Raw genomic sequence first — 23,052 nt, 5'->3', positions numbered from 1 at the left:
AAGAAATGAAAGAATGCAAAGCAGCTGCACTCTGCAACAAAGATATTTCCCACTTTCATCATCACATGACATCATTACATAAAATGGATCAAGACAATTTTCTTGTAAAATTTCGTTACATATTTTCACCCTAGCTCAGAGAAGTGGACCCCCAGAATGCAAAAAGGAAGAAAACAGTGACAGTGAAGTATACCATTAGGAAAAGGAATTATGAAGTGGTGCCTGTTTGTGCTGCAACTTTCCAGGAAGTATCTGAAATGTCAAAGTATAAGTTATACTATTTAGCAAGCTTGTTCCATGAAATAGGAAGGTCACCAAAGCAAAGAAGGTGAGGTTACAGAACAGGAAAGGGACATAAGGAGGTAACTGTTGCCACTAAGAATTGCAGAGAGAGCCATCATGGAAGGGGAAACCCTTCGAGAGGTCATTTGTCTTCAGGTCTTACAGTCAATACAATGTTCAAGAGATCCTGTGAAGAAAGGAAAAATTTAGGACTGAACAATGTTCCTTATCAAAGTACAAGCTTATATTTTACAAACATTTCAATCTATCATTCAGGACACCTCATACTGATACCTCCTCCACTTGTAAGGTTGGTTTAATGTAAATAAAAGCAGAAACATGTCGGCAAAAGAACAATGAACTATGAACCAGCTACAGGTTACATAAAACTCATGCAAAGAGGTTTTATGATACAATGAAGGAAGATAATCCAACAGTCATTACGATTTGCTTTGACCTGTAGCAAAACCAATCCATTCCAAAACTACCAGTCAGTGAGGTTTTTTACACTAGACGAGTATGTTGATGCAATCTGTGCATTATGATCTGTACTAAGGAGCAAAAAAAGAAAAAAGCTTCGTGTTTTACACCTAGTTGGAGACAGAATCTTCAAGAAGATGCAATCAAGTTGCTTCAGCTTTGCTAGACTTTCTTTTTGACTTAGATAAAAAATCACCAAATGATTGCACCTGTTATACATCTATTTTCAGATTCTTGCAGCAGCCAAAATAAAAACAGTTGTATGATGGCAATGCTTATTGTGTTCTTGGACAAGAGCACAAAATTAAATAATATTCATCACTTCTCACTGTTCATGGCCATAGCGACATGCCTCCAGACCTAGTGTATGGTAGAACCCCAGTCTTGCAGAAAAAAAGGAAGTACCTTGTCTCCTAAAGAAAACTATGATATTTATTGAAGAGAATGGTACTCTCAAAGTTCTAAACACAGACTGGGCAGTTAAAACTCTAAATGATAGTGTGCAGAAGGTACTAAAATCCAAGTTACCACACAAAATAAACAGCCAGCATATCATTTCATACATGAAAGCAAAGAAAATTGTTAGTGTGTCAGTAAGCAATTCATACTCTGGAGACCCTGTACAAGATGACATCCTGAGATGAAAGAAACCATGCCATCCAACAATACTGACATCCAACCTTCTAAAAAAACAAAATATGAGACGCAAAGAAAAGGAGAAAGATGTGTATGCCCTGATAAAGTATTTTGAAATTACATTTGATGCAAAAGAATTTTACAAAGGTGTCCTAGATGAATAATGTATAGATGTAAGAGGGAAAACTTGACAATAACAATGTGATTGTAACATGCAATATTTTTTGTGTTATTCATTTCATACTTCATGTAATATTGATGATAATGATATAAGCTAAACAAATATGTTAAAATAGTTATCTTTGCTATTATTGTATTATGCAACTGTACTTCTATTATTATTGTTTGAATTCTCAATAAAGTCAATAACTTTAGATTTAAAAAATGGCTATGTATAATAATATGTGCAAAAATATGCATTTTACAACAGTGTAGGAATATAATAAACACTAAAGCATATAAAAAAATTAGTTGTGGAAAAAAGTACATGGAATTAAAGAAAGCAACATAATTAATACCAGCAATAATTGTAAGCATCTATCTACTTTTGACAAACACTGGAAAAATCACACCTTAATATACTGTTATAAAAATTACATTTTAATATATTTCATTACAATGCTTTACTGTCAGTGATACCTAATAGTCATGTAAAAATTCAAATGCTCCTACATATTTATCCAGGTGAAAGAGAAAATTTCATTTTATGAAAAACTGTACATGTTCCATTTATCAAATTTTGAAAAAATGTTCCACAATTATTCCTCAGCACAAAATCCCCTGCAACACCCTTTCAAGCTTTTCAGAATGTTTCTGACGACTCTGTATAGTCCACAGATAGTAAGTACATATTTGGAAGCTCATAGGACGAGAGAATTTGTATACAGATTTCAGTGTGTTCTTTGTAATTAGCACTTCATTGCTACCTATCCAAGCAATGTCTTTATATAATATTTTTTCGTCAAGATTACACACACAAAATGAATTAATCACTAAATGTTCTCATAACACTGAAAAATTAATTATGCATATCTTTCTCCATAAAGTTTCCTTATATTACAATATGATCCTAGTGAGTTATGGTAACATTTATAAACACCAAACACCAAGCCTAAGCCACATTTGCAACTACCATGGCTAAGGCTACAGTAAATAATAATGTAATTTAATACAGAGGCTTTGTCACACTAACTTGTTCTTTGTATGAGAAACCAATATCAAACAAGGTTGTGTTGTGAAACATTTATCATAATTGGGATAGACTCATTTCACTGACATATGCATGTATAAGGCACTTTTTCTCTCCAGATTCACTTTTAATATGCATTAATTTCTCTTAAGAGAGTGCTCTTTATCCATTTAGCATTTTGCTACTTCTGTTATAATTGCTCAATTTTTAAATTAAATTGACCTATCACTTTGCTATGGGGCCAGCCTCCTTTACTGCTGTTACTGGTGCATTATTGTTATAAATATCACAAACATGCCGGACATAAATGATCCTAAGAAAGGTATCAAGCACATAATCTGAAGAAACCTCTCCCAGTACGCATGGTAAAGTTTTCCTCTAACATTAATGGTGCTTTGAAAACACTCAGTACTGGATAAAAAAATGAGCCATATACGAAAATGTATCCCAACAGGTACAAGATAAAGTTGCAAATATCTTTCTGAGTGCTCTGGTGGCCCAGTGCATATGCATCAGATTACAAGTTGAAAGACTAGGGCCTGGGAGCTTGTTAGCCCAAAATTTTTCTCAAGTAACTTGTATTTTACTTTTAAAAACATTTTATGTGTATGAAAACCATGAAGGTGTGCTGCAGTTTGGATATCATTTTGAGCTATAGATGCCTCCAAAACTACTTACATCATCTGGTTCTTAGAGTGGGAGAAGACAAGAACATACCACTACCAACAAGATTACATATAGTAATCCACTGTTAAGTTGAAAGATACTTATGCTTTATGAACTGTTCACTTCTATCATACTTTTCTGTCTAGAATAACAAAATTAGGGCACAGATGAAGATTTATTATGCCCAACATTGCCAATCTAGGAATAAGTTATGAAGCATCTTACACAAGACAGATTTAATGAGACAGAACAACCTCAGTAGTCACAGTAACAATGGCTACAGTCATTTTAAAAATTTAAGATAGTTGTACATCAGTTAAGAAGACATAAACATACTGCCAATCTTTCAGCATTATTACTTTGGTCAATAACCCAGGTACTTCCACTGTGTGGAAGGTGTACTCTTACATGAAATGTGGATTAGATTTTATCATTTACAAGTTTCATGAACATAGAACTACTTTTGCCATAAGTGACCAATGACTTTTTAAAGGAAAGCACTATCAGCAATTCAACAACTGATGACATGGTCTTCATCCAAATGTTTAGCCATGTGCTCATCACGCATGACCACAATACAAAGAAGAGAAGTGACAAACTGATAACAGAAATGAAATCCACTTACTTCAACGGAATGCTGCCATACCGCCACTCCACATTTGGTGGGGGTTCTCCAATAATGTTGACATCAAACTTCAGTGTCGATCCTGCAGATAATGTCACATCACGCAAATTTCTCCTGTCTATCCTTGGTGCCACTGTAAAACAGGAATTACTTTCAGTATACTGTGACAGCAATAATATTAGCACTATGAAACAGCAGTTGGACAACACAATGCTGGAAAGTATTGGGAAAACGCTCTTTTAATGATATAACACTTTTCACTAAGAATGAGTGTCTTGGTGAATGAACAAAGCTGGATATAGAGACAATAATGTCAGGCTTGCTGTAATGGATAAATCATACTACATTTTCACAACATTATAAAAAATTGCCAAGTTATACCACACGTGAAGCATTCAAATGCCCAATAGTGTTTATCACCTCCTTGTGAACTTGCACTAGAGAAGCAGAGAGGAACTATCAACACACTGAGGCATTAATAAATCAGAATATTTGAAAATGGCAGCCAACAGCACATATACCATATTTTATGGACTATAAGACACACCTTAATTTTTAAGCAATTTAAAAAAATAACATTTCTACCATTTTTATTATTAGATTGCAAAGCCAGGTTAAAAAAAAATAATAATAAAATCTTGGTTTATAAAACTGAACTGACCTTCAAAATCCCTTAAAATCATCATCTGAACTTTCTTCTTCTTCTTTCTCTTTGTCATCATTGTCCTCTTTGTATCAAGAGCATTACTTATGCCGCACTTCTTGATAGATTTAACCATAATGTCTTCTGTCATCCTAGACCATGGCTGTTTTATCCACCGACACACTTGTTTGATTTTAGGTCATTTCAAACCTCCCTTTCGCATGAATTCATGTTGGGTTTCATCCATCATCCATTTGTTCCATTTTTCTCTGATACACACTTCAAATGGTTCATTGGTTGACACATCAAGAGGTTGCAATTGTGAAGTAATTCTTTCCAGAATAACAGCAACGTTTGTATTTCCCTGTCTCAATTCTCATTTACAGAACTTTTCAAATGATTACAAACTGATCTAGCACAAGAAGAGAACTCTTCTTCAATAAAGCACCTTTCCTCCTCTTCCACACTCTGCTAATAGATAATTTCATTCTAGCCTCATCCATCCAGTCTTTGTCATGTATGTGAACAACAGCACCCAGCGGTATTTCAGAAGTTTTTGGAATTGTTTTGCGCTTGAAAATGATCATTGGATTAAGTTTACTACCATCAGCACAACATGGAAGGTCAACAGTACAGTGCATTCTTTCATGTCCACTTGTTTTTATAGTTACAGTTTAGCACCTTTTATGGCAGCGGGTCTGTTACTCAGCACATCAGATGTCAGAGGAGTTTCATCCATATTCACCATTTGGGTAGTTCCACACTGATCTTTTGATGTTGAATAATAAAGCAATGAAAAGATAATATTTTCACTTCATACTTTTCTGGCATTTTCTGAAATATTTTGGTTTTGGTTCGCATGCTAAGTCGATGATGCTTCATAAACCAATAATACCAATCAACTCCACCCTTTAAGTCTCTTAAGCCCCATTGTAGTGCAAGCTTATGAGCTGGTATTTTAATCATTTTTGTATTATTTACAAGGCCATTTTGATGATGTCCTTGAATCCAAGTAATTATGTCATCTTCTAGTTTTGGCCATTTTGCATTTAATCCTCTATTTGCATATTTAGTTTTCCTTTTTTGTCAGTTCTTCTTTACTAGCCCACCAATCACAAATTGTTTTTTCTGTTGGTGTAGGGCTGAAACACTGCTCAGCTGCTCTGTTCCCATGAACTTCTGCATATGCTATTACTTTCAACCTATAGCCATATGCTACTACTTTCAGTTTATAGCCCACATCATATGAATACCTGTTATTTTTAACCAATTACAAAACTAGCTACTAACAAAAATATTCTACTGTTACTGATAACATTAATCACTTTCAATTCAAGTTCACTGGCATCAGAAACTGCAATGATGCACCATAGGCTAGACAGTGTCCTGGGTTGGCGATGGTGGCGCAGGAGGGCGACAGTGTTCGTTGCATCGGTGCACTGCTGCTGCCAGCTGAATCCAATGACGCCAGATAGGTACACAGATTTCCCACAGCATGTCCATTTTTAGGGATGGCAGAAATTTTAAATCTAACACTAGACATTTTTTTGTTAATTTCAATTAAAGGATACACCTGAATTTTGGAGGAAATTTTCTGAAGAAAAAAGTGTTTATTATAGTCCATAAAATACTACTGGCTTCTGTTGTAATCCTTATACATGGATGCTTACATGCCATTTAACTCTTCAAAATCAAACCAAATTTTAAGTTGAGAGTCTGCAGGAATTACATTTCAACTGAAGTGAATGAGTTCTTTCAGGAATTGAAATAATTTGTTTTTTCTTTTTTTCTTGGCCTGCCCATTTAATGTATCCACACGGAGGAAGGTTTACCAGTAGCAGCAGGCAAATTAATTTTCACACAGATACTGGAACATATAAGGATCATATTTTCTTTCTTCCTTTTCAGCGCCTTTCATCCAGACAATGCTGGGTCAGGGCTTCATGGAGAACCAAATATACCCATGTATATGTCATTATTACAATGGGATCGAGACTCCCCAAAGGAATTTTAAAGCTGTGTCCGCTACCCCCATGCCCTCCCGTGGGAGGAATCCATGTATCCCATCTGTCTGCATCTAGTGTAATTGCATGGCCAAATATGTCTCATTTTTCAAAGCATTTGCACATTGTGTATCCAAGGCAGTACATGGAAAGCAGTCCAGAATTCACCTCAGTGGTGTGAAAAACCACCTAAAAATTGCATCCAGTCTGGACAGCACACCAGTCTCTATCTTTAACCTACAAGGTAGATTCAATCCAGGGCCAGCACGTCTCCCTGTGTCCCAGAAGCAACTGTCTGTGTGGATAAGCATAATACTATGTTTCTAAACCAGACAATCTGTGATAGTGATCATTTTAACTCTATGAGTATGTATGATTTTTTTTTTTTTTTTTTTTTTGTTATCTCTGATGAACCTAGAAGCTCTAAATCTTTTTAAATGTGTGTCTATTGCACAACACCTCAGCTACATAGAGATACATTACCTTTCCTCTTTAAACTGTTCATTTATTTGTATTCCCTAAGGAAATTATTGGTCTCTAATGCAACAGATATCACTCTGCCTTCTAAAAATATGTGAATAATCTTAATATAATGATACTCATTGTCGGTGCACAGTTTCACACACAGGGCATAACACTGTTCATTTCTTAAGCTATCAGTTATCCCACCAAGGTAATTATGGTGTGATGCATTAGATGCAGCTCTTGCTCTAACACAAATTTCCTGCAAAGTCAGTTCAATGAACTGTGGAGGTCATTATAAAAATAGTAAATTTCTATAATATTTTCTATGCAAAAAAATCTTGTCATATGACACTCGAGTAAAATTTTGTTAATACTGTCTGTGATTACTTACAGAATCTAGGCTTGGCAACGAAGTTTTTGCTTGCTTCTCCAGGTTCACCAGGACCTGCTTTATTTACAGCAATGACACGGAACTGGTATTCATTGCCTTCAATTAGACCATGAATCACAGCTTGTGGTGTTGGACTTTCAGTCTCTAAAGCTTTTTCCCACATCATGCTGTTAAACAAATATTAAGACAATACATATTATTTCCTTACTTTAAGATTCACAGTTTTTATATACTTACAGAACTTCTATTAGATAATGGGGATGAAAAACAAATACTGCAGAAACATTGGATGGTCAATATGGTGATACAGAAATTACAATATAATTATTAGAAAATTATTACTTAAATGACAAAAATATTTAAAGCATATCAACAAAGAAAAACAGACTTTTATAACCCACAATACTTAATTACATCTGACTGATGGGTCTGTCATCTTTTTATGTCCTCTCAATGACGTAACTTTTTTAAAGGTAGAATACTTTATCAGGTGTGTCTGTCAAATTTATTAACAGAAATGTCCCCATATTCCCATTTTACTCATTTATCACTATTCATTATCACAAATTCAATGAACAGATAAACGTAATACCTGTATTTATCTTTCTTTTCTATAATATAACCAGTGATTGGTGAACCTCCATCGTGAGCAGGTTCTTTCCATACCAGGTCTACATGGTTTTGGCTCCAGTCAACAGGTTCTGGGGCACCAGGAGTACCAGGAGCAGCTAAAAAAAAGTCAATAACTTCCTTCAGTAGTTGATGCACGGATAGAACACCCAAGAAGTACCCAGTGCTTACTGAATTATTTAGTAATGACTATACATTTATACAAATATAATTTCATTATCATTTCATGTATCCTGATAATATGAACCCACATGTAGCTGTAGCAGGAAACAATGATTTATGTATTCAGTTTTGACACAGTAACTAATGGCTATTCCCTTTCAAAATATTTTATGTATATGAGAATAAAAGTAGAATAAGGAATAAGCTGACAAGTTGAAGAACAATTTTATAGAGTTTTAAAATGTGGCATCGTATGAGGCAGTATGATAAAACAGAATGATATCAATTATTTTACAATAATGATAGCGTTGCAAACTGCAGCTTATTCCCAAATGTAATGGTCACAAATGGAATGAATAATATGTAATATGTAAACAAAAATACAGTTATATCACTATACTTATACCACTATTACATCACAGTCTACAAGCATCTATGAAGGGAGGACAAGAAACACAAACTGTCTTAAGAGGTCTGAATTTTAAATCATTAGTGAAATCACATATAAAAGGACAATGATCTCTAGTGTAGTTCCTTAGCATGGTTTTCATAGAATAAATGAATGATTTTTTTCACAAGTTCCTACAGTATCAGTCCTATTTCTGCATCATCTTAAAACTTAGAGGTAAATTCTGACTGATAAATATTATAATTCAAAATTAAATACTAATTTGATTGTGCTGTAATACTTGAGAAGGTTCTGAAACTTTCTGGCAGATGATAAGTGAATATCATGAATATTTTATGCTAATAACATGTAATTTTACTCCTTTTGATCCAACTTATTGTAAAAGGTTATCAGTATGTCTAACGTTCAAAAATATGCAGGAAAAACTATTCACTTCTCTCCATGTATGAATAAGTGGGCATTACTCCGTATTTACATAATCTGAGGAATTAGCAGTCTTTTTGTTGTGCCTGTCTGCAACTCAACATCTCCTCTATATGATAAGTAGCAATGTATCCTTTTCATAACATTGTCATTATTCCATCCTGGATTTTCCATTGTTTGATTTTACATAAACTTACAATGAAAACAAAAAATTGAAGCTAACACTGCAGCAATTAGATGTACAAATGGTCGCTGGCACCAAAGACTTAAAGCAAAAATATTTGACCAACAATATGGCATAACTGATGAGAGCAATTCTACATCTTTTGAAACCAAAAGCATTTTTCCACGAGTTAAGCTCAAAACTACATGAGGAGAAATGATGTGAAAAAGTGGCAGAAATTGTAAAAGAAAAAAAGAATCCACATAGATTAAGTTTCACATCATGTAAACATGATGATGGTGATGCAAATAGCAAAATAAAATAGCTAATGCATCAATTTCTGATAGGAAACAATACATTTTAAGACATTCAATTTGCAGTCAAAACTGTCAGTCAGAGAGTGGGCATTATCAGTTACTATTCATTCTCTGGTAACTAATGTTTTTGCTCATATCATGCTTTATTTCAATGGATGGGATGTGAAACTTATTTCTTAAATTCTATTATTTTCATTGTGATTATCTCCCAAGTGGCTAAGGTTTTCGGGAGCATATGTTACATACTTCGCAATCCCTATCAGTCTAGTTTAGTCTGCCTCTGTAGCTGAGCAGTCAGCATAGATGGCTGCCTTGCAGAGGGCCTGGGTTTGATCCCTGGGACTGCCAAAGATTTTTCCTTGGTGGGAGGACTGCTATGGGGAGCACTCAGCCTCATGATGCCAACTGAGGATCTACTTGACTGAGTAGTAGTAGCTCCACAGGCTGGAACTACTTGAGTGAATAGTAGCAGCTCCACATTGGGAAAGACCACAAAACACCTGGGAGAGAGGTGTGTTGACCACATGCCTCTTCATGCTACATCCACAAGATTCTGCAAACCAGAGGATGACACAGCAGCCAGTAGACATCCCTTGGTGCTCCCCAGCTTGTACAATGAGCTCATATCAGTCTAATTACTCATTTTTCTTTTTCTCACATGGAATGACACTCTAATTCATGCTCAGTCTAATGTTTTGCTTTTCATTGGCCTATAGACTTGACCACATCCTTCATAACTACAAGTGAATATTTTCTTGCTTACATGTCAATACAAACCAATGAATGTTCTCTCTGTAAGTAATTTCACTTGTTAAAAATATAAATTTGGTTCTAACAGTAAATTACTTACTGAAGGGATCCTTAGCTGTTGTAGGTGACAGTGTCTCCAAAGGCTCAGATTCACCTTCTTTATTGACAGCCTTGACTCTAAACTGATAATCGTGTCCAGGAATAAGACCTGTTACTTCCATCTGTGGCTCCTTGCTTCGGCCAACTGGCAGCCACACACCAGTATCTGTATCAAATTTCTCAACAACATATGTCTCAATTGGTTCACCTCCATCATCCTTTGGCTTCTTCCATTTGAGAGTACAGCCATCTTTGTGGACATCTGACACTTCCAGAGGACCTTCTGGTTTACCAGGTTTGGCTGTAAAATTAATTTTACATAAAGCACTTTACATTGAATAACAGCTGAGTCCCTCTATGGGTGTAGGTAGTTTTCTTTTTTTTTTTCCAAAGCAGTACATTCATATTAGAATACTGTATAGCAATTACATAAAATATTACGAAAGACCACCAAAGACAAAATATAATGAAACTTACATGTAAGTGTGAGTCATATGAATCAATTAATACAATGGAATAGTCTTCACAGGAGTGAAATAGCCCTGGTTCGTATAGCATTGTTATCTTCTCAAATTCACATGGCACTTTCAAATATGAAATAACTATCACAAGAAATCATAGTGTCATTTAGAATTCAGTGTTTCAATTGGTTTCTGAACAGTGCACAAACACTGTTGTGACTGAAGTATTCATGCCTGAAAAACTAAGTATCCATTTACACGTTTCTTTTAGTGCGCAACAGAAGTCCCCAGAGTTGTGCAAAACTGTTTATGTTTAAACTCATTACCCAAACACTGCTACAATACTACACACATCTTGCCGACAGAAGCTGAAGCAGTCACTCACAAATGTGCTGTCAAGTGGGGAAGATGTCTACAACAGCACACTTCATAGTTCCAACAGAGCATTGACAATGTAATTTTGAGAAGAATGAACATAGAACATGCAAAGAACACATGACTGTTTTAACTGAACAATATGTGTGTCTTTTTGACATCAGAAGTAAAACAGGAACAAATATGATACAGCATTAAATGAAATATTCTGTATGTAAAAAGACAACAGTGGAGGAAATTAAAATGAAAATAAAAACTGGATTCACAGTACTGATGACATGTCATTGTGATCCTGACGAGAAATGCTGCTAGCAGTAAGGAGGTTTATATACCAAAATTCTAGTTTTTTGACAGACTTCAGTTCAGCAGTGGAATGGAATCTTAGAGTTATCTTTAACTTCTCAGAAGAAATAACTGCTTTTTTCATCACAGTGTCCAGTTACATTAATTGCTGTTGCATGAAGTTCAGCAGGAATTGATAATTAGACATTTTTATCTTCAATTAACTTTGAAACTAGTGTTTACCTCTAAAATAAGTTATTTTAAGAGGAATGTGAAACTTTTCCTCTCCTTCCATTTGCTCCATAATGACCACTTTTTTTTCTTTTCGTGTTGTTCACTGCCATTGTACAAAAAGCAGCGGTTGCACCAAAATCAAAAATCACTGATTCTCTTTTACTACTCAATTCTATGACAGCTTGATCTCTATGCATGCATTAGAGCCTACAGCTGTGCACTTTTCCTCTGCACTCTTTAGAAACTTCCTGGAAGACTAAATCTGTGTGTAGGACTAATTCAAGTCCTGGTTCATCAGATAGTTTTAGTCTGCCATGAAGTTTCATATCCTACAATGTCACGCACAATTTCAATAACAACAATCTTAAAAATCACATTTTAAGAGGAATGTGAAACTTTTCCTCTCCTTCCATTTGCTTCATAATGACCACTTTTTTTTCTTTTCATGTTGTTCACTGCCATGGTACAAAATGCAGCGGTTGCATCAAAATCAAAAATCACTGATTCTCTTTTACTACTCAATTCTATGACAGCTTGATCTCTATGCATGCATTAGAGCCTACAGCTGTGCACTTTGTGGCATATGTAATCATACATGACTTTCTTTTCCTACTCACTTTAGCACTCACTTCACTGGCTGCTTTGAGGAACATGTAAATGGGCACTAAAGCAGCAGACTAAATTTATGTGAAGTCATATGTGGGCTTAAAAGAAGAATGTAATTCATTATTGAGTGAGATCTTATAAGTACGTCCTACCATAGCGAATCTTTCCCTCTGCGCTCTTTTGAAACTTCCTGGAAGACTAAATCTGTGTGTAGGACTAATTCAAGTCCTGGTTCATCAGATAGTTTTAGTCTGCCATGAAGTTTCATATCCTACAATGTCATGCACAATTTCAATAACAACAATCTTAAAAATCACATTTCTCACTCATGATTTGCTTTCGCACTTTGGGTATATGTAGCAATGTTAAAATGAGGATAGTATTCTCAAGAGCACCACAACAGAATAAACAACACAAATCTGAGTATTCATGTATTATTTAACCACTATATTTCATATAACAGTAGTGTTCTCTGGGGTCCTACACTGCCAGCAATCAGATGTGAAAATCCCAATTCTAAGGTAGAATGATTTGTTTGTTGGCAGCTATCTGTCTAAAAAACCCTAAAAATTACCATTCCACATAATGTTAAAAGTTATATATTAATACAGAAAATTATCACAAAGTAGTTAAAGAAATACTTACACACAACATTCACTTCAACTTCAGCAGTGTCAGAGCCATATTTATTGACAGCTGTTATTTTATAAATGCCGCTGTCCTTTCGATCAGGTTCATCATTAAAGAACTTGGAATTGTATGGCACATTTTCTATTCTACGAGTACTTGTTTGTTGAATTGACTTGTCATTCAGTGTCCATGTGACATCTGGTGGAGGTTCTCCAATAATCTTCACATCAAACAGTATTGGCTCACCTTGACGGACGGTGATGTTGCGTAAATTACGTCTGTCAATTTTCGGTGCCACTGAAATTATAAGTGAGTCATTTAATTGACAAAAACAATAACATAAAGAGCAGTATAGAAGAGAGTTTTCTTCTCAAACACAATTTATTTGACATACAGTACTTGCAACTGGAGAGTTCCCATTCATATAATTCCTCATTAGAGCTACTGTCTGGTCTACAGAGCATGTACAAACCACTTATATAAATGATTGGCAACTAACCAGATCCACAAACTTGTATACTCTCATTTGATTTCTATGTAATGCAACTATCATATTAACTATTATCTGAGTGTTTGAGCGTGTGGTGATGGCAAATAGTGTATTACTTTTACACAGAGCTGATGGAATTTCAGTTTTGCAAAATAAATTTGGATTGATGCACATGTAAATATGTAAGGCATGTGAGACATGCATATAGTGAATTTTTTGTGGTAGCTTAAACTGCTTGCTGGGTTGCAAATAGCACTGCATGACAAAGTTTTGATATCAAGGATACTTACAAAAGTAACTCTCTCCACTTCAATAAAATATTCTTAAAGTTTTTTCCATAATTTTATAACTCTCTTGAGTCTCACACATGTCTATCAGAATTATAACAACATGAAGGTATCATAGGAAATCAATGAATCTTACGGGAAAAGTGGATTGTATGAACAAATAATTAGATATTTAGAGTGGAAAATGGCACCTGAGATCTACATGCTGTAAATCTCAGGTGCCATTTTCCACTCTACTACAGTTTGGCATGGAGTACAGAGAATATAGTAATAATAAGCTGACATGTTGATGTTGATCGCACATAGTATTGCAGGTGTATATTTGACTATTTGGAGAAAGTATATTAAAATTGTTTGTGACCCAGACTGAAACACATATACTTAAAAAATCCACTGAATTGTTTTTGGGATGTTTATTGGTAAATTAAACAATAATGTGAATCCGAGCAAGCAATAAATTTTCCCGTAGAAGGAACTGTGCATAAATAGAGTCAGTGTGTCCTTTCTTTCAGGAGTGCTAGTTCTGCAAGGTTCGCAGGAGAGCTTCTGTAAAGTTTGGAAGGTAGGAGACAAGGTACTGGCAGAAGTAAAGCTGCGAGGATGGGGCGTGAGTTGAGCTTGGGTAGCTCAGTTGGTAGAGCACTTGCCTGCGAAAGGCAAAGGTCCTGAGTTCGAGTCTCGGCCTGGCACACAGTTTTAATCTGCCAGGAAGTTTCAGAGTCAGTGTGTGCCAAGCAAGCCAACTGCAGAGTCGTAATAATGACAAGTGACTTTTCTGTGAGAAGCAGAATCATAATAATATGATACTGCTACTAATATAGGGAATAATATCATGATGGTAATATGCATGCATTAGTAGTGGAACTAAGGAACTCCCAAAGTTCAAAACATAGCTAGTTTCAGATTTCAGTGCTTCAGTTAATGAGCTACATACACATAATCCAGGATTCAAAAGAGGGCTTGAAATATATGTAAATTTTCTTCATTGTTCTCAAACTTGCTGATGTTACTCTACCTTGCTTGTTAACGCAAAAAGACATTGCAAGCATGATTTAGTGAGAACTTGTAGGTGGATTTACTGACACAAGGATTAAAAAAAAAGGAAAGGAAAAAGACAAAAGCACTGAAATCTGTCTGGAATGAAGAGACAAAACCTTATACTGACCTAAAGTCCAAACTTGGAGTATAGACTCACTTTTACCTTTCCACTTTCAATAAATAGCTGTCCAAATGTGGGTAGCAGTGTTTGGCTGTCAGGAATCTGTATTCAGTATTTAGTCATATGATAATGAAAATTTTTGAATTGCAACTGAACATTAAAACTACTTCAAGTTCTACCATTGGCTTGAAAGTATTTTATATGGATCAGTTAAGTTCCAACCTTCTCTTGCTCCACGAAAGATGGGTTGCCAATAGCTTAATATGGGCAGAAACAAGTATTTAAAGGCTTCTTTAAAGGTGTTCATGTGATTATGTAAAATTTAAAATATGTTTGACATACCAAAACATATAAATGAAATACGGAATATATTACTAAAATCCTCCCATATTTATATAAGTGCCAACATCCCATACTTCCAATTCTTCATAAAAGAAAACATGGTCAGTGTTACGCTATAAGATAAAGCATTCTTTATTTAAATCACAAAGTGAGCTAATTTCGACCATAAGTCATTTTCAACCAGCTTGATATCACTTTCTTCTGCAGGCACTTCTTACTGAACTGTATGCAGTGTATGTATATGGTTCAATAAGAAGTTTCTGGAAAAGAAGGTTATACCAGGTGCTTGAAACTGACTTATGGTCAAAATCAGCTAATCACATGGTTTACATAAATAATGTTTTATGTTACAACCTACTGCAGACCATGTATTCTTTTATAAAGTATTTACAGGTTGTGGTTTCTCACAGAAACAAGAAGAAATTAGGTTCCAGTTCTGATACAATTTTAGAACATGGAGAAAGGTGAAATAAGCCCACCCGGCTAGCCGCGAGGTCTAAAGTGCTGCTTCCCGAGTGGGAAGGACTGCCGGTCCCTGGTACAAATCTGCCAGTTGATTTGTGTTGAGGTCTGGTGTGCTGGCCAGCCTGTGAATGGTTTTTAAGGCGATTTTCCATCTGCCTTGGCAAATGCGGGCTGGTTCTCCTTATTCTGCCTCAGTTACACTATGTCAGCAATTGCTGCGCAAACACTGTCACCACATTATGGGTTACACTTGTCTGGTATGAGACGTTACCAGGGGGGGGGGTCCACTGCGGGCCAAACCGTACAATAACCGCGGGTTCGGTGTGGGGCAGTGGTGAGGTGGGTGGATTGCTGTGGCCTGTTGTGGGGTTGTAACCAATGTGGCCATGGCAGGACGAAAAAATTCTCTGCCGGCCGAAGTGGCCATGCGGTTAAAGGCGCTGCAGTCTGGCACCGCAAGACCGCTACGGTCGCAGGTTCGAATCCTGCCTCGGGCATGGATGTTTGTGATGTCCTTAGGTTAGTTAGGTTTAACTAGTTCTAAGTTCTAGGGGACTAATGACCACAGCAGTTGAGTCCCATAGTGCTCAGAGCCATTTTTTGAAAAATTCTCTACATCATTTCTAGGACTCTGGTTTAATACACAATACAATACAAGGTGAAATAAAGTCAAAGTCTTGATAAATGAAATAGTGATGATCAGATAAAGTTACAGATGTTAATTTACTAAAGAATTAAAACACTTACATTTTCTAGGCTTGGCAACAACAGGCTTACTAGCCTGACTAGGAGCACTGGGTCCTGCTGCATTCACTGCTTTCACTCTGAATTCATACTCAACACCTTCTTCTAAGTTATCAGCAGTGCCCTTGCATTCAGGACCTTTGACCTCCCCGGCCTTTGTCCAGCGTGGTGAGCCTTTCTCTCTCTTCTCAATAATGTAGCCTGTGATTGGAGACCCACCATCTGAGGTTGGTGGGGTCCATCTCAGGTCTACATGATCTTTGTCCCAGTCAGTGGGTTCTGGTGCTCCTGGTGCATCGGGTTCATCTGAAATTTGGAACAAAATAAATTACTTCTGGATTCCATTTGTAACATACATAATAAGAGTTTTAATAAAGTGAATAAATAATATGAGCCAAATTTTTTCCTCTATGATCGTATTACTGCTACCCATGGAAATTGTAGCAATTCAAATTTTCATTTACTTTGAATTACAAATAATTATGAACAACCAACTTTTATTTGCTTTGAATTGCATATAATTATGAGCAGCTTAAAATTTAATAATTATCATGAAGATGTTTCACAGTGTAAAAGTGCATATTTTATACATTTCTCACCATATGGATTCTTGGCAACAATAGCCTGGTCAGCTTCTAATGGTTCTGATTCGCCTTCTGCATTCACAGCCATGACACGGAATTTATATTCTTGTCCAGGCACCAGATTTGCCACTTCCATATTTGGTTCTTTGGATCTACCCACAGGAACCCAACGACCTGAAATTTCATATTATTTCTTTGTAGCACCTAAAAACTCAAGTTATGAAATAGGAGAGCTTTCATAAAATTCTATATTCGTGTAGAGGATGAGAAAGTGAAAATGGTAGACATTAGTTACTTAAATATAGAAAATATAAGTTTCCAAAGGATATTTCAAAATGGCAGAGAACTGTGAGCTGGAGGAAGGTCCAGAAAGAGATATAAAAGTGTTAACAATGAAAGAAAAAAGAAATGTGACATCAGGATATGGTTCTGTGTTCCAATAACACAGACAACAATAGTAGCAAGGGGCCTACGAATTTCCATTCATCAAACAAACACCTACATATACATCTAAATCCATACTCTGAAATGCATGGTGAAGTCCATGGCAGAGGGTATGTCCCACTGCACCATTATTAGGGTTTTTTCCTGTTCCATTCTTGTATGGAGCATGGGAACAATGACTGTTTAAATGCCTCCAGATTTGCTGTAATTAATTCCATCTTGTCCTTATGATCCCTAAGGGAGGTATACACAGGGGGTTGTAGCATATTCCCAGAGTCATCATTGCAAGCTGGTTCTTGGAATTTTCTCAGTAGGCTTCCTCATGATAGTTTATATCTGTCTTCAGGAGTCTGCCAATTCAGTTTCTCCAGCATGTCTATCACACTCTTCCATGGGTCAAACAACCTTGTGACCGAAAGGCAAAGGTCCCGAGTTCGAGTCTCGGTTGGGCACACAGTTTTAATCTGCCAGGAAGTTTCATATCAGCGCACACTCCGCTGCAGAGTGAAAATATCATTCTGGAAACCTTGTGACCATTTCTGCCACTGTTCTCTGTATATGTTCAATATCGCCTGTTAGTCCTATTTGGTATGGGCCCCATACACTTGAACAGTATTCTAGGTTGAGTCACACGATTGATTTGTAGACTGATTACATTTTCCCAATATTCTATCAATAGACCAAAGCGTGCCACCTGCTTTACCCACAACTGAGTCAACACGATCATTGCATATCATATTAAGAGTAAATGATACATTGGTGACAGATGTGTATAGTGTTGCAGAACTTTTTAACAAACATTTTATAACTGTTACTGAAAAGATGGGGTTGTCAGGTTCGGTAGATGCTGCTATGGATTACCTTAGACCAGACATTTCAAGTAATTTCCATAATATGAATTTGACCCTCACTACCCCAACAGAAATAATGTCCATCATAAAATCTTTAAAATCAAAAACATCTAGTGGGTATGATGAAATATCAACAAAGTTAATTAAAGAATGTGATTCTGAGCTAAGTAACATATTAAGCTATCTGTGTAACCAGTCGTTTATCAGTGGAATATTTCCTGAATGGCTGAAATATGCTGAAGTTAAGCCACTATTTAAGAAGGGAGATAAAGAAATAGCATCAAATTTCCGTCCAATTTCACTGTTACCAGCATTCTCAAAAATTTTCGAAAAAGTAATGTACCGTCGTCTTTATAACCATCTTATCTCAAATAACATACTGTCAAAGTCACAGTTTGGATTTCTAAAAGGTTCTGATATTGAGAAGGCTATCTTCACTTACAGTGAAAATGTGCTTAATTCATTAGACAAAAAATTGCAGGCAACTGGTATATTTTGTGATCTATCAAAGGCATTTGACTGTGTAAATCACAATATCCTTTTAAGTAAACTAGAATATTATAGTGTAACAGGAAATGCTGCAAAATGGTTCAAATCTTATATCTCTGGCAGGAAACAAAGGGTGTTATTAGGAAAGAGCTTGATACATGTCTATCAGGCATCATCCAACTGGGAACTAATTACATGTGGGGTCCCACAAGGTTCCATTTTGGGGCCCTTACTTTTTCTTGTGTATATCAATGACCTTTCATCAGTAACATTACCAGATGCCAAGTTTGTTTTGTTTGCCGATGATACAAACATTGCAATAAATAGCAAATCAAGTGTAGTCTTAGAAAGATCAGCCAATAAAATATTTGTGGACATTAATCACTGGTTCCTAGCCAATTCTTTGTCACTAAACTTTGAAAAAACACACTACATGCAGTTCAGAACTTGTAAGGGGTGTCCCAAGAGTATATGTCTAACATATGATGACAAGAAGATAGAAGAAGTGGACAGTGTTAAATTCTTGGGATTACAGCTTGATAATAAATTCAATTGGGAGGAGCACACCACAGAACTGCTGAAGCGTCTTAACAAATCTCTGTTTGCAATGCGAATTTTGTCAGACGTAGGGGATATAAAAATGAAAAAGCTGGCATACTATGCTTACTTTCATTCCATAATGTCATATGGGATTATTTTTTGGGGTAATTCATCAAGCCAAGCTAAAGTTTTCCGGGCACAAAAACGTGCAGTAAGAATTATATGTGGTGTGAACTCAAGAACATCCTGCAGAAGCCTGTTTAGGGAACTAGGGATACTAACTACAGCTTCCCAGTATATTTATTCCTTAATGAAATTTGTCATTAAAAATATATCACTTTTTCAAACCAACAGCTCAATTCATGGAATCAATACTAGAAATAAGAATAATCTTCACAAGAATTTAAAGTCACTTAGTCTTGTACAAAAAGGTGTGCATTATTCAGGAACACACATTTTCAATAACTTGCCAGCAGCCATAAAAAGCTTAACAACCAATGAAATTCAGTTTAGGAGAAGCCTAAAGGATTTATTGGTGGCCAACTCCTTCTACTCCATTGATGAATTTCTTAGTAAAACCAACTGATTTGTATATAAGTACAACATAACTTCTGCACAATTTCAGTGCAGTAATGTGTTCACTGAAAATTTGTGTGTGTGTGTGTGTGTGTGTAAGTATAATCTAACTTCTGCACCATTTCAGTGCAGTAATGTGTTCATTGTAAATAACTATTACAGTAGTTGTATTACATGTTTATTACCTTATAAATAAATAAAAAACGTTTTTTATTTTAAATTCAGTGCATTAGTATTTGTAAAATGACTCTTAGTGTTCATTAAAAATGACGATCATTCCACTTGGGACCTGTGGAATGGTACATTAGCTTATTTGTTTTAGTTGTAAATATTTGTCATGTATTGTTGTTTTTCTGACATGTTCCACATCCAGGAGGACCTCCTCACTACGGATCAATTGGAATGAAAGTAAATCTAATCTAATCTAATCTAATATCCCATGCAGTGTTACATCTAGGTAATCATGTCCCTACAAAATGTTACATTGAGGTATTTGTATTAGTTGCCTGATGCCAGTTATGACTCACTGATGTTACAGTCATAGGATACAGTATTACTTTTTTTTTCATTTTGTGAAGTGCAAAATTTTACATTTCTGAACATTTAAAGCAAGTTGCCAATCTTTCCATCACTTTGATAGCGTATCAAGATATGACTCACTATTGATGTAGTTTCTTTCAGACAGTACTGTAATATAGATAACTGCTTCGTCTGCAAAAAGTCTGAGGTTACTATTAATATTGTCCATGAGGCCACTAATATACAACATGAACAGCAAGAGTCCCAACACACTCCCCTGGGGTACACCCAAAGTTTTTTCATCATCTTCCCGAAGTTTCTTCTTCATCTCCCCAGCCAACTTGCTTCCTCCTTACAAAAAAATCTTCAATCCAGTCAAATATTTGCTTCATACCTCATATTGAGAAATACTGCATCCTCCTGACTGCCTTGATAAAAGGCTTTCAGCATGTCATGTGAGAAAAGTGCAAGTTGGGTTTCACATGATTGATGTTTTCAGAATCCATATTGATTGGCATGAAGGGGGTCATTCTGTTTGAGATACCACATTATGTATGAGCTCAGAATATGTTCTAAGACTTTACAATAAATCAGCATCATGGACACTGGATGGCATTTTTGTGGATCACTTCTACTACCCTTCTTGTAGATGAGTGTGAGCTGTTGTTTCTTCCAACTACTAGGCATTGTTTTTTGTTTGAGGAATCTATGATAGATTATAGTTAAAAGAGAGGTTAATTCAACCGCAAACTCATCATAGACTCTGATGTGGATTCCATCGGGCGCTGGGGCTTTGTTCAGTTTTAACAATTTCAGCTGTTTCTCAATGCCACTGTCATTAATATCTATTTCACTCATCTTTTCAGTGGTACGAGAATTAAATTGGGACAATATTCCTGAGTTTTCCTTTGTAAAGGAACATTTGAAAACAGAGTTTAGCATTTCTGATTTACCTTCGCTACCCTAACTTTCAGTTCCTGTCTTATACATGAGTGATTTAATGCTTACTTTGGTCCCCTTAACAATCATTACATGCAACTTGAATATCCTAAGATTTTGTGAAAGATCATTCAACAATATTCTGATACAGTAATCACTGAATGACTCAATCATTACCTCTCTTGACTGCCAAATGCATTTCATTCAGCATCTCTCTACCTATAGTCCTATGCTTTATATTACACCTATTATGCAGTAGTCTCTGTTTCTTTAGAAATTTCTTTACAGTGACTTTATACCAGGGAGCGTCCCTCCCATCATGGACTTTTCTACTAGGCACATGTCTATCCACAGCATGGTCAACTATTCTTTTAAGCTTGAGACATAGTGCACCACTAGATGCTTCTGTCCTGTGCTAACAGTTTCTATTTTGTCACTATGACATGACACTACTAATTTTTTATTTAGTTTACTTAACATATAAATCTTCCTATTTGGTAAAGTTGTCGTCTCTACTTTGATAATCATTGTTGACAGAACCGCCTACAGTTACTGATACCAGTTTTGATGTGGACTTCCTCCTCAAAGAAGTCAAGTCTATTTGTTGTCATTAGATCTAATATACTTCCATCATGAGTAGGGTTCCAAACTATCTGTTCTAAGTTTTCCAATCTGCAGTAACGTTTCACAGGATATTTTGTCACACCCACTGCTAACAAATCTGTAATCTCACCAACTGATTGTTGGATGATTTAAAGTCTCTTCTGATGGCTGGGGAACTTAGGCACTAGCAAACTGAGGCTTTCTCTAAAGATTTGTTTACATCAAGAGGCAAGTCTGGCAGTCGACAGAAGTGTCCTATTAAAAGCTTATGCCCACCACTGATGCTGAGACTTTCCCAAACAGTCTCAGATGTAGCTTAAATTGCTATCTCATTGGATCTGAGTTTCTTGCCTAATGTAACAAATACACCACCTCCACTTCCCATTAGACCATCCTTTCGATATACGCTTAACTTTTCCCCAAAATTCCCATTGTTATCAACTTCAGGTTTTAACGAGGTTTCTGCACCTAATACTATGTGCGCTACATTGTTTTTCAGGAGTATTTCAATCTCTTGCACTCTGTTGTTAATACTCATCACTTAACTATTAGGATTTTAATACTTTCACCCGTGCCGGCATTCCTTTGGACATTACACTAATACCTCCAGATCTCCTACAGCTGTTGTTATCTGGACAGGATGGAGTCACCTAGTCTAAAATACCATTGTGTGCACCCCACAAAGTCAGCTACCTGAGTAGCAACCGTTGACGTGTACTGCACACCTGACCAGTTTTTGAGACCCTATAATTCTCAACCCTATGGTGTAAGTTCAGAAAATTGCATCCTAGCTTGTCACAGAACCTTTGAAGTCTCTGGTTCAGTCCTTCCATTGAACTAAGAAAAAGGGAGCCACAATCAGTTCTGGCTACAATGCTAAAAATTGTGAGCTTTGATGAAACTGCATGCACAAATTGGCCTTCTCAACCTTTTCTAACAGTCACATCTTAGTAAATTAGCTTACTACGCCTATTTTCACTCATTGCTTTCATATGGCATCATATTTTGGGGGAATTCATCACTGAGGAATAAAGTATTTATTGCACAAAAGCGTGTAATCAGAATAATAGCTGGAGTCCATCCAAGATCATCCTGCAGA

At 36.1% G+C, this 23,052-nt stretch overlaps 1 protein-coding gene across 20 annotated transcripts in view; it reads right to left on the bottom strand.

The window, feature by feature from the left end:
* Window positions 1-23,052, bottom strand: part of LOC124721411 (twitchin) — a 377,390-nt gene that overhangs the window by 133,093 nt on the left and 221,245 nt on the right. For all 20 annotated transcript variants that reach the window (XM_047246370.1, XM_047246371.1, XM_047246372.1 and 17 more), the window contains 7 exons: window positions 17,008-17,166; window positions 16,412-16,714; window positions 12,937-13,218; window positions 10,335-10,634; window positions 7,973-8,108; window positions 7,381-7,547; window positions 3,879-4,011 (listed from right to left, as the gene is read on the bottom strand). In XM_047246370.1, the coding sequence (XP_047102326.1) occupies window positions 3,879-4,011; window positions 7,381-7,547; window positions 7,973-8,108; window positions 10,335-10,634; window positions 12,937-13,218; window positions 16,412-16,714; window positions 17,008-17,166 (1,480 nt within the window). The remainder of the gene's footprint in view (window positions 1-3,878; window positions 4,012-7,380; window positions 7,548-7,972; window positions 8,109-10,334; window positions 10,635-12,936; window positions 13,219-16,411; window positions 16,715-17,007; window positions 17,167-23,052) is intronic.

The sequence above is a fragment of the Schistocerca piceifrons genome, chromosome X (assembly GCF_021461385.2).
Source record: "Schistocerca piceifrons isolate TAMUIC-IGC-003096 chromosome X, iqSchPice1.1, whole genome shotgun sequence".
Classification (NCBI taxonomy): Eukaryota; Metazoa; Arthropoda; class Insecta; order Orthoptera; family Acrididae; genus Schistocerca; species Schistocerca piceifrons.
This window is presented reverse-complemented; position numbering and strand designations above follow the sequence as displayed.